General features: G+C 43.5%; 1 protein-coding gene across 2 annotated transcripts in view; it reads left to right on the top strand.

The window, feature by feature from the left end:
• Positions 1–13,634, top strand: part of myo1ea (myosin IEa) — a 105,421-nt gene that overhangs the window by 26,628 nt on the left and 65,159 nt on the right. For both annotated transcript variants that reach the window (XM_079497790.1, XM_079497791.1), the window contains exons 2-4: positions 2,287–2,430; positions 3,990–4,079; positions 5,098–5,192. In XM_079497790.1, coding sequence (XP_079353916.1) covers positions 2,287–2,430; positions 3,990–4,079; positions 5,098–5,192 — 329 coding nt within the window. The remainder of the gene's footprint in view (positions 1–2,286; positions 2,431–3,989; positions 4,080–5,097; positions 5,193–13,634) is intronic.

A 13,634-nucleotide genomic window follows, 5' to 3' on the forward strand; every position in this document is an offset into this window, starting at 1 on the left:
ACAAAGTTAGTGTGCTACTTTGATGGGAATGCGACGCGATTAAGAATACCTGCCTGGGTGCTGTGCGAACAGTGAATCATTATATAGTTTCTTACCTTGTTGTGGCTCGTGCTGGTTTGAAAAAAGAAGAATTATAGGCATAATCCAATTATAATCCAAGGTTTGTTTGTCTGGAGGATGGAGATCCAACACTATGTCATATTATTAAAGTAGGCTAAGTAAACTTTAAGAAGGGCTGGTCAGTGAGAAGCTGCTCCGCTCGGCTAATTGATCTGACCTATATATTTGCGCAACTGACTGGCATTTGGCAGCACCTCGCTGCTGTCATAAAGCCTCGATTAAATGACGTTTTATTTCACTTAATTTTACGGCAAGATCAGGAAAATGCCTTTCCTTTACACTTGCGTGTGCTGTTTCCACGAAGCCTCTGAGTTTATTTCAATTATAAATGCAAAATGCTGTTCGTCCTGTGCTGCTTTGGATTATATATTTTTTATTTGAGAGGTAATGCCTGTGTCAGGCAGTTTTATTTAATGTTGACTTGTTACGGTCGGATGTTTATTGGGTCAAAGCAACAATTGTTGCTTATTGTTAAATAAAATAATTGAGACCAATCCAAGCATGCGTTTCTCTCTGCTATATCGTTGTTTTATTTATTTTACACCGGGGCTCCACCGGGCGCGTCAGCGTCGCGTCTCCTTCACAGTCAGGGAATGTTCCCTTTTTAATCAATGAAGGGTGGCTCCACTGCCCGCGTTGCGTGACATTAACGCGTGCATTAAAATTGAACCGGTGCGTTTTTTGACCTACGCGACGGAGACGCACCGCGTCCGGTGGAGCCCTGGCGTTAATTCATTGTGCGTCACTGCTCGCCGCGCAACCCCCCCCCCCCCCCCCCCCCCCCGTCGGATGACGAAGCGTCGACGATCGATCGCTATTCGTTTCGAAGCGTCGATCATCAAAAGCGTGATCGAAGGTCAGCCCTACTCTCAGCCATGGGATGCGTTACAGGTTGCCAGGTTTGCTTGGTTGCGAGTTCCAAGCAACTGGGTATATGAAAATGACCGTGGGGCGTGGATTGAGTAAAAAAATAATAAAATAAAAATAAAAATCAAGGCCAAATCTTCCACCACCGCCGCAAATATAACAGCAGCTGGTAATTATGACTGTCATCAATTCTTGTTTATTTACATGTCTTGCAACATTTGTAGTCAAACATTTTTCTTGATGGGAGCTAGCCCCTCGTGCGCGTGCGTGTGCGTGTGTGTGTGTGTGTGTGTGTGTGTGTGTGTGTGTGTGTGTGTGTGTGTGTGTGTGTGTGTGTGTGTGTGTGTGTGTGTGTGTGTGTGTGTGTGTGTGTGTGTGTGTGTGTGTGTGTGTGTGTGTGTGTGTGTGTGTGTCCACCAGTGGGCTGGTGGAAGCTGCGCACGCACAGCGATGATTTGATTGGCTGAGGCCAGGGCTTGTGGGTGAGGACAGAAAAGTGACACCAAAAGTGATTGGCCGGAATGTGATGATGTATGATGATAAGAGCACCTCTCACTTCACACAAGTGTGATTTTATTTTTTCAGAAGAATTTCAGAAATGTATAAATGTACTGTATAGGTAAACACAGATCAACATCTGCTTGATTGAGAGAAACTTGGGACGTTAACATTCGTGAAAATCAGATGTGTAGCACTGTGTTAATTACTTAATTAGATCTGCAGCACCGTCACCAGTTCTTCTATTTGCATGCACTTATTTTGATCTGATATCTGTAAGAACTGTAAGAGTCTTGATTAAGGCTATTTAACCACACTCAACCTGGCTGGCATCCCTGTGGTCTGCTAAATGATAGTAGTAAAATAATGGAAATGTATCATACAACACATAGGCGTGTGTGGTGAAGTATACGTTAGCCTTTACTAGGCCATGCCATTGTGTTTGCATTTGAACTCACAGTTGTTTGTTGTGTTGTCTGTTGTCTGTCCGAATTGCACCTTTCTAAACAAAATGTATTGTATATTTATGGAACATAGCCTACTGTGAAGTTTGACTTATTTTTGCTCTTTTTCTATCCCTTTGTTTGCTGTGTTTTGCTGATTGATGTTATATAATATTTGTTGCTGTTTGCTGATTGATGTTATATTATATATTTGCTGCTGCATTGTCTGAAGGAAGCCAAAGTCTTGATCTTATGTACCTGTACACAAGATCTAACAATAACGTACAACCTTGAACCCTTGTGTTTGTGTTTGTGTGTGTGTGTGTGTGTGTGTGTGTGTGTGTGTGTGTGTGTGCAGGGGAGCCGGGGCCACTACCGCTACCACTGGCAGAGTCACAATGTCAAGCACAGTGGCGTGGACGACATGGTGCTGCTCACCAAGATCAACGAGGACGCCATCGTGGAAAACCTCAAGAAGAGATACATGGATGACTACATCTTTGTATCCTTTTTCCCCTCACATTCTCGCTTAGTTCACACCCTGGCGAGGAATAGCTGAGTCCCTGCCCTGCCCTGCACTCACTGCTATTCCCAGAATAGCTGAATGGTCATTCACAGTGTCATCGTTAGCTCTGAGTAATAGACTATAGTGTTTGAGGGAGTCTGTGCTGGCTGAGAGGGGGGGGGGATTAAAAAGACCCTTCTGTGTCACTGGCTGGACCCCTGACTCCTGATCCCCTCGGGCTGGAATGAATGCTAATCCCATTCACTCTGTTTTGATCTCTGCACGGCTGTGCAATTAACCGGAAGCATATCGAAAGCGATATTTAGAACCAACAACCGACTTAATCTTGCTCATGTACAGTAGGTAAATCAATTAACCGTGAAGCTGTAAAATAAATATTATATAGGCTAAAATAGTCCTTTCTTAAATGAGCGACACGAAAACATTCTAAATTATAGATATTTTATAATTGACTAAATCGATTAGTCTGATTAACCACTTAATCCTGTGTTATACATTGTTGTGCAATGGTGGCGTACAGTCAACGGTCTACAAGCTCGCAATGCGTTGCATTGGGGACATGTTGTGATCTTGTAGATCAGTTATTTTAGCTTATTTTTTTATTTAATAATAAATAAAATGGTAAAACCGGAGCACGGATTTTCCTCAACAAGAGCAATGTTTTTTTTAAATGTCACTGACTGTCTCTGTCATTCAGACATATATGACTGTGTGATTGTAGAAGATAGAAAGGTATATAGAGGTGGAAAGCAATGCAATCTGTTTTCTTTCAGCATCTTTGGATTTAGGAGTTTAATGAACACAGGCAGTTTCAGACTTGAACACTGACTGAGTCAATCCTTTGACTGCTGCGGGCAGCAAATTGCAATAACACCAGTCTCCCTCCAACCACAAATGTATTGGCCTGTGGGTCAGTGCAGGGAACCCTCAATACCAGCTTTATTTGATGCGAGGAGCAGCTTTTTGGGCTGCAGGACACAAGCCCTCCACACTATTACGTACTGTGTGTCTGTGACACATAAACACTAGATCTTTATGAGGCTCTGGTCCAATCCTGAAAACATTACACACAGTGTACCCACTACCACTGCTGTGACGTCATGGTCCAAATTATCACGGTAATTTCTTTCCCCGCCATCATCCACTGAATAGTTTCTACGCGAAACGCAAGAAGTTCTGAAACTATTCTGTAGTGTAGATAGAAGTTGGTCTCTCAGTTAAGTTCATGTAGAAGGATGACAACATGGAAAGTATTTATTTGTTTACCTGGATAATATTGGGTCTTTTTAGAGCACTGTTTCTCAGTGTGCGGTCCGGGGACAGATGGAACCAAATTGACGTGTACGGAGTACATTTGCTTTCATTTGTACATTCTCTGAGTTAAATTAACAAGGGTGGATTTTACAGTGTAGATTGAGGTTCCAGACGTTATTATATCACTATTGGGGGTTATATTATATCAAAAGGGGGGCCTTGAAATTCAGAATTCAGAATCACTGTGTTTTTTTGTGATCCTTAATACATAACTTCCTCAGACGTACATTGGCCCCGTGCTCATCTCTGTCAATCCCTTCAAGCAGATGCCATACTTTGGTGACAAGGAAATTGAGATGTATCAAGGCGCGGTGAGTAGAAACCTCCTGTCTAAGGCCTCTGGTGCACGACGGTGTCACTTGCCGAAAAATAACTGAAAAACATCTCACTGGAAGATCGGTTCTTGATTGCAAGTGACAGCAGAGTGTGAATGTGATGGAGTTTAACCCATAGAGTATAAAGAAGGATAGAGACTGAACTGGCGCGAAGCTGAAAAAAATGCAAATACTTTCCAGTGGGGTGACGTAGATGATGAGATGAGAAACTACAATAGCCTCTCACCTGTTGAACCTCCATGCGATGGTCCGTGTAACACCAGTGTTGCAAAGTAACTAAAGTATATATTTCAATACAGGACTTTTACTTGTAACAGAGTACTTCTTCCATCACTGTTTAAAGATGGAGTGCCGTGATCCCCCCCTAAAACATGATCATCAGGTACTATTATTGTAGGAGAAAGATTTTTTCAAAATAGTGTTAAAATAGAAAGTGTTAAAATTATGTTTTTATATGGCCACAACCACCAGTTCATTAAGTATGCCTGGGTTGGCCCGGACGGTTAGCTCAACCGTCTGGGCACCTAGGCTGCTTAAGCCAGCCTGACGGCGTGCCGCGGGTTCGACTCCCGATCCCACCGGCCTTTGCCGCGTGTCATCCCCCCATCTCTCTCCCCATTTCCTGTCAGTCTACTTTCAACCTCTCAATAAAGGCAGAAAAAGCCCAAAAAATATCTTGCTTCAGGTGCAAAGTTAAATTTTTTCAAACGGCAAAAAATAAAAAAGGGCAGCTTTTGGGGGAAAAAAGAGTAAGGAGTCGCTTTCACATAATTAGGCCTACACATATTTGAAAACAGATACAAGGTCAACAATCTGGAGGTCTATTCGAGTAATGTTAACTCCATAGACATACAAAAATCATGGCACTTCATCTTTAACTCTGTATTCAAACAGTTCTTGGCGTCAGTGAGTCAGAGAGTTTTCCCATACATGGTAAATATATTCAACATTGGACTGTGTTCCCTCTTCTTTTTATATCCTCTACCACCACCAGGCCCAGTATGAAAACCCTCCACACATCTACGCTCTGGCAGATAACATGTACAGAAATATGATGATTGATCGTGAGAACCAGTGTGTGATCATCAGGTAAGCCCTCCATCCTCCAATCCACATTCTGATCTGCTTTCCCTGCTACTCCTATAATTACAGTACAACATGACCTTACCGTGGCTGTCTTTGTGTGTGTGTCGGTATGTCTGTCAGAATGCAGAGGTGGAAAGTAACTAAGTACATTTACTCAAGTACTGTACTTAGGTACAATTTTGATATGGTACATATACTTTACTTGAGTATTTCCATTTTTGTTTTATACTTTAAACTTCTACTCCACTACATCTCAGAGCCACATTTGTACCTTTTACTCCACTACAATTATTTGACAGCTTCAGTTACTAGTTATTTTTTTTGCAGATTTAGATTATTAATACAAAACATGCATTTACCACATACTGTAAGCTCTATTTTATACGTAGGTTAAACAGCCGCGATATGACACGTTGTGAGCTTTTCGATCGGCTATTTTAGAATCGTTTTGTACTTGTTACTCTGGTACTGTAAGTATATTTTGATGCCAATACCCTTCTACTTTTACTCAAGTCAGATTCTGTATACAGGGCAACAGAGTATTCTAACTTTCACTTGAGTAAAACATCTGAGTACTTCTTCCACCACCATCAGTATGTATAGTGCAGGAAAGAGCGAGACAGAGACAGATCAGATGGTAATCTGTGTGTGTGTGTGTGTGCGCGCGCTGTTGTTGTGACGCAAGTGAAGTGTCCCTGGCCTGTGTGTGGTGATGATGGCCACAGGGGAGGGAGGAGGACACCTAACAGGTTCTACCACATCTCTGGGTACAGCTGACTGAAGGCCACAATGTGGGAATGCTCTGTGAAGCAAAAGTAAAAGTCCTACACAATTCTATACTTACAAAATACAATACAATATATACTTACAATAAATGTTTTTCTGACGGTTTTCTGAAATACCTCATGTTTCTATATCAGTGGTGCTCAATATTTCATGTCAAGGACCCCAAAAAAGATATGCAATTGGCCTCCGACCCCCATCTGAAAATATGTTGTTCCAGGAACACCCCCAGAAGCAAAGATTTGAGTTAAAAACGTTCGTTTTGAAAAAAAATATATTCCAAATTTGCGCCACATTTTCACGACTTTTCAAAAATAGCAGAACTACAAGCTCGTAGCGCGCCACTCGGTGGCGCGCTATGAGCTTGTAGATCTGCTATCTTTCAATAGCTAAATTATAAAAATGTTTAAAACACCAAAAGGGGTTCCCGCCTAAAATGGGTTAAAGATGGAGTGCCGTGATTTTTTTCATCTGTTTATGAGGTGACAGTACTTCATTAGACCCCTTGGTGTGGATGTTATTTGCAATGATGTCTTACTTTTTGTATTTAAGGTTTCTTCCTGGAGGCTGAAACCTTGACAGTCAAACGTGCCAATGAAAAAAAAAACAGTGATATAGTGACATCACAATATCACCCCTTCCCCTAACCCCTCCCCTTTTATCATACAACAACAGCTGTGGGTGCGGCTTCAGTTCAGGTGGATCACCACCCACCAGGCAAACCAGGCATACAACTATACTGGTGGGCTTGTCCACATTATATAATAATAATTATAATGATAATAATAATATGTTTTAGGGTGTGAAAAGAATCACGGCACTCCATCTTTATAGTTCATCTGGGTTGTGACATTGCAGATGATCCGGAAAAGGTTGCCGTTCTCGTAGCCTGGAACTCACCTATGCTTTTTATGGCATAGGCAGCTCCCGGCAGGATCCGCCGGGAGAAACTATGCGCAGCTGCGCGACATGAGACTAATTACTTAGAGCGACAGAGAGAGAGAGGAGTGTGTGTGTGTGTGTGTGTGTGTGTACATGTGTGCATGTGTGTGTCAATTTAACAAAGGTGCATACGATCAGAAATCAGCAGAGAGTGAGCGATGTTTGCACTACTCTATGCCGAATTGAAGTGGACTCGGACCCAGACTTTTTTTTCCTCCCTGGAAATAAAAACGTCTGGGTTTCCGAGGCTACCGTTCTCGTAACCCTTGACGTGTACATTACTACCGACACTCCAGTTATCCCTTTACGGGTCCATTAATCCATTTTGGGCGGGAACCCCTTTTGGTGTTTTAAACATTGTTGACCTGGCACAAGATATTATCTGATGGAGCTAAATTCATACTAATTTGGGGGTCCCTTGACCTAAGTTGAAGAACCACTGAACTGAATTGTTTTAAATGAACACGCAGGATTTAACAGTGGCTGGTTGTGGACTCGCTGTGTTGGGAGGACGTGAGGGGGAAAACCAATTCTAACATCTATTTCTGAGATGCTTCCTGACTCCACAAAACAGGAAGAACACCTGGAGATGGTCAAGAATCGCTTTTTCACTGGATTTTTAGGGAGTGCTGGGTATTTGTTTTCTTTTCTTTAAGTCTACTTTTCCCTCTTACCTCTCATTTTTATGAGCAGAGGTCATCAAGCAAGTCTGGTCAGATGGGGCGAGGAAAAATGTCGATCCAGTGTTGATTTTTCTGGAGCTTATAGCTGACGCAATGCATTTCACGGTGGTGAGCTTTGTAGGGGGAAAGTGTGGAGTCATGTTTTGGGCTTTCATCCTATGGGCCTGCAGTCACCTGAGCGTGATGGTTACTGTAATGCTTACCTCATGATGAATGACCCCTGGTTCAGCACTTTCCCCACTGTTGTTTTGGCCCTGCGAGCACTTGCTAGTAAGTTCAGTTTCCCACATAAAGGCATACAAGTGTATTTGTGATCAAACCAGATCTGCAAACAAAGGCATGGAAGTGGTTTTGTGATGACCGATGGGCTGACAAAGGCCTCCGTGAAATTGCTGTCCCGGGCAGTGTGGTCAACATCACACTGGGTTCGACCTTTATCCTAGTTATTAAGAAAACCTGTGAATCCAGATTCAGGTCAATGCAGCGCCCGTCTGAACTCAAAGGCTTGAGTCATTCAAGATGGACATATAGGTAGCCTGGCACGGCCAGACTAATATTACTGCTTATTACATGGCTTGGTTGAATGCTTGATTCTGATTGGTCAATCGCTTAATTCAGCGGTGAATTATGTGTCGATAATGACCGCTCCGCTGTATAACAGACCACTGCCTAATCAAACCCTCTGAGCACCGGCTGCGCCCCGCTTGATTTACTGCTGTTTCCAACATGACAGCCATGTAAACACACACACATTAGTGACACACAATGTCATTTACAGCTAAACATTGCTCTTAAAAATGTTTTTGAAAACATTTGAGCGAGAAATAGACGAATCTGGACCCGAAAATGGATTCTATTTGATCAACTCACTTCCTTGTTTTCCGACAGTGCTGCAGCCCTGCAGCTGCAGACGCAGCCAGCGCAAACTTTTGGAATACTTTTTTTGTTGTGTTTTGGGTCAATGTATTCATTTATGTTAGTTAGCCATGTAATAAGCGGGATAATATCTTACATAGATATTAGTCTGGACCTTCGGTGTGGAAGATTCGTTTCCAAGGGGGCGGCTACGAATCAGATTCAAACGTCACAGCAAACAAACGTCTCACGTTTAATAGTGGGCTCTGATTGGTCACCCACAACCCTGGCGTGAGCGGAATGTAATTCAAGCCGAGGAGTGCCAGACAATCTGCTCAGGGCTATTTTCTTTCTTTCTTTCTTTTTAGCATGTGGCAGATTCGTCTGGTTTCCAGGTTACCCATATGGTCCTTACACATATGGACTTACTGCCTTTGCCCTTCTGCTGCTCTGCATGAATAGAAATGGGTGTTAAAAGGTTAAAGTCCTCCTACTATTTGTCACATTGCTGTGTGCAAGATTTGGTCTCTGCATTTGACCCATCTCTTGGAGCGGTGAGCTGCAGCCGTGCCGCCCTCGGGAATCATTTGTAGTTGATCTAACCCCCAATCCAACCTTTCATGCTGAGTGCCAGCATTGGATCCCATTTTTACAGTCTTTGGTATGACCCGGCCGGGGATCGAACCCCGACCTCCCAGTTTCAGGGCGGACACTAATCTAAACACAAGGCCGCTAAGCTGGTTAAACCATTGGTAGACAGACACAGCTTTGGTCATTGAATTTACGCCGCCATATTAGTACGGGCCAAGTACCATAAGTACCTGGAGAGCCTATAGATATACTAATTTTTTTAAGTGGTGCAACCACAAGTGGTGCACCCACACAGTTAACACTTAAGTGACTGTGTGGATGGGTGGGTGGGTGGCTGGCTGGCTGGCTGGCTGGCTGGCTGGGTGGGTGGCTGGGTGGGTGCGTCTGAGCAGGAAAACAGCATGGTTGTTTTTCACCACCTGTGCGCAACCTAACTCACACACAAACACACACACATTAACTGTATATATTGTGATTTCGGGTGTGCCAGTACAGTACAGTACAGTACAGTAGAGGGTACAGTAGAGGGACCCCCACACGATAACTCTGTCATTTTTCAACCGTTTCGGACACGGGCGGCTCGCCGGAATCGGGCCGGCACCCTGGGTGCGTTCCTGTGGGTCTGGAACTTTTCTGTTTAGTTATTTGTGTGGCCTGCCCTGTGCTGATAAAATCGAGGAGGTCTTTGTACCTTTTTAGTTGTGTCAGGAAATTTGACAATAATCAAGTATTCCCATTCTCATGTTCACATCTGCTTCTCTTTGTGAAATTGGACATTAAACAAAGTTGTTACCACATAACTCGTATAGCTCACGTGCAAAAATAAACAGAGCACATCTTTGTAGCGGGGCTCTTGGAAGGGACCAGTACATGTGAACATACATGCACATTTATATACTTTTATTTCCTTGCACTAAATGATACCTCAGATTAAATACAGCACTAAGTAATTGGTGTATGACTTACTAATTAAGTAAGTCACTTTTCAACATGCATATCTCCCATATAGATGAGTAATGAATGATTTATCCAAGTTAATTACACAACCTCTCTGTATTCCACACAATGTGGTTTAACTTATTACCATGTTTGGGCAATAAATCTTATGAGGAAGTTGACAATGTATTTAGCATCTGAATGCTACAATAATGATGACTAGCCCCCTCAGGAGACTCAAAATAGGATGTGATTCAAATTCCAGCCACAGCCTGAACAGAAAAACAAAACAAAACAATAACTTCATTCCAGCTGCATTGCCACTGTTTGCACATGGAACTCAGGAGGTGAAAAGCCTGACAATGAAAGCCTGAAACAAAGATGAATAGAGAATAACCCATTGTGTCGACCGCTTCTAAAAATGTTGCGTAATGAGATGTATGATGGTATTGGGAGAGTTGTTGTATAACTTATTTGGCTGGGGAACCCCGCCATGTCTCGCAGCCGCCCCGCCATGTCTCGCAGCGTAAACGTCTTTAAATAAATACTTTCTGGAATGTCTATGAGGAAAATGAACGGAGAATCATTTCCTGGTCCATAGAGGGCGGGACTGCGACGCTCTATATAGGACTCTCCAAAATCAGGATCGTTATTGGACCCAAAAATGTGGCATGGGTTGGGTTGGGCTCTAGTGGTTTCTTCAGAGAGGCATTACCAACCTGACACAGAATAAAAACACACTGCACTGACATCCACTTCCAAACCACATATGTGAAATTAACTAGCACCCTGGCAACGTGGAAGAGAAGGAAGAAAAAGACGTGTGTAGGCTGAGCAGAGACAGAAAAAGAAAAGAAAGTAAATGTGACAAAGCATGTTGAATGTTATGACTGGCGTACAGCATCCCTCCTCCTCCATAGATTTAACTTGTTTTGTTTCTGAGGTGGGATTTGCTTACATGAGCCAAAAAATACGTTAGCGTTTACACGGGAAGTGGGAGTTTCTGCATATGCAGTCAGAAGCTGGGATTTCACCTTGTTTTTGCAAAGAGCCTTTTCATCAAAGGGGAAATGATGTCAATTATGATGAAGTCATGAGTTTAGCTTATCTGAGGTAGTGACGTTGATGTAGAAAGTGCTGTAAAACACAACCGTTTGATGTATTGGAAGTTGTTGTTATTGTACAAAATAGCTAGTTCCAGCCTATTTTATTGTCATATAATAGGCCTATCTCACAGCCCGCTTTCCACGCCCACTTCCGGTAAATAGTGGTGTCTTTAACATTAGCATTTACACGTTTTTTCCTAAGTACATTTTCTAATGTAAAAATGTGACAGACCAATATTATTATGAAGCAAACAAGATGGTAAATCAGCTCGAACAGATAGAACAAACCTTACCTTGAGAAAACAAAAGTTGTAGACTTCTTAAATTACCTCTGTTAACATGTAGCGTCTATGGAGTGACGTCACGCTATCACCACTAACCCCGAAAGGGGGCGTATTAAGGGGGGCGGGGAAATTATGTGAGATAGGCTTATTATCATTCATCATCATAGAGTGGGCACCAATCATTTCTGACTGTGATTGATTTACTCTTAAGCACTGTATCCATGGCGTCCTTATTTGGCATGACATTATGTTTCAAACTTTTCATTTCGCGTGGGGACGTCTTGGGCACAAAAGCTTGTGGCAGCGGTGGCCGAACGGTTTGCGGAGCGGTCTTGATACCGGAAGGTCGCCAGTTCGTATCCCCGGACTGGCACGTTAAGATTACCACTGCTGAAGTGCCCTTGAGCAAGGCATTGAACCACTACCATGAAATGTTCTATGAGCAGGGCCTGGCTGTAAACAAGTATCTGATGCTTAGTCCAGTTACCCTGGGTAACTGGACAGCGGGTCGCTGTGTGTAGTTGTGAACTTATGGATCAGATCACTATTTACCAAATGTGGGTTGTATTTTTAACCAATGAAATGTATTTACAAGAGCTTGTGAAGTTGTGACTAAACAACAACATTGGTTCCATTATTTGGAATTGGGACACAGGTTCTTCTTTTCTTATGAACACCCGACAGCGGTGAGTTGCTCCTAGACCATATTAGCTAAGCTGCCATGCAGGCACACCTCAAACTTGACTTCCGCTCTCACCATGGCAAGACGTGTTTTTTCTAGCTCCTGCGCGTCTGACTCCAAGTCACGGATTTTTCCACATTTTCTCTTCCTCCTCCTATGGTGTACGGATTCATATCTTAATATACCAAGGGGATTACATCGAGGTGAAATGGAGAAAAACAAAACCGTAATAGAGGATTTTCAACCGGATTCTCACAGCGACTTTTACCTGGTCAGTGAAGAAGTCAACGGGATCAATGGAAAACGGCCTGGATACGGCTTAGCAGCTATTCAGTCCCTTCTAGCCCAAAGAGACAAACTCCAGATTAACAAAGGGAAGAGATCTTTCTTTCTCATTATTTTGTTACTGTCTGGCGACATCGAGATTAACCCTGGTCCCGTGAACACACGACAAATGGCAAGGCTGCTCCGGAGTGAACAAGAAACCGGAGAGAACAAAGGAATCCCCATCGACTCAACAACACCAATGCCGACCAGCCAGGCGACGACCAACAACAACAACAACACCGATAGCATTCTTCCTCACCACCAGCCAACCTGCACACCCATGCTGGATATACACGCTGATGTCCCGGCTGTGAATACTACATTCGCAAGAGCCGAGCGCGTCCCAGACAACAGCAGGCGGAATGATCCTACATCGGCAGTCGAGGCAAAAGACACGGACAACACCACCATCTACAGGCGTGAAGAGTCTCCACATCCAACCAAGGGGGACAAAGCGGCTGGAGACGGACACCGTGATACTTTACCTGCTATTTCTGCTGTTTCTCCGGTCGACACCATGGCTCAATCGGCCCCACCAGCGCCCTCAACAAACCTGGACGAGGGACCCCATCCCCCACTCCCGCCACCCCACGACGACCCCCACGCACCCCCCACCCTCCCCCCACGGCACCCCGCGGCTTCTACAGACATCAACAATGGCCCTCCGCTCCACTATTTCGCCACGGAGGAAATAAGCACCATAGTCAGAGCCAACGGACTTCATATCTTTCACCTGAACGTCAACAGCATTGGACCCAAAATGGCTGAAATCAGGCATATGTTTCAATGCGGTAAGGCGAACATCATTAGCTTCTCTGAAACCAAACTTGATGAGTCAACCAAAGACCCAGAAGTTGAAATAGAGAACTATTCCTTGATCAGAAACGACAGAAACAGGCATGGTGGTGGCGTGTGTATGTATATTCACAAAGACACTGAATATGTTACTCGTACTGACTTACAGCATGATGAAATTGAAACTGTGTGGGTTGAATTAATTTTCAAAAAGGCTAAATCAGTATTAGTGGGCACCGTCTACAGACCGCCTGACCAACATGGGTTCTATGATATACTTGAGGGGTGCTTAGCTGAGGAGGAATGTGTAGAGAAAATCCTGATTGGCGACTACAATACAGACATGCAACGTAAGGAAGCACCTGTGTTTAAGTCATTCAGTAAGTTCTGTGATCTACATAGTGTCAGTCAGCTAATTACCCAACCCACTAGAGTGTGTGATTCTACTCAAACTGTCATTG

The sequence above is a fragment of the Electrona antarctica genome, assembly GCF_951216825.1.
Source record: "Electrona antarctica genome assembly, chromosome: 3".
NCBI classification, from domain to species: domain Eukaryota; kingdom Metazoa; phylum Chordata; class Actinopteri; order Myctophiformes; family Myctophidae; genus Electrona; species Electrona antarctica.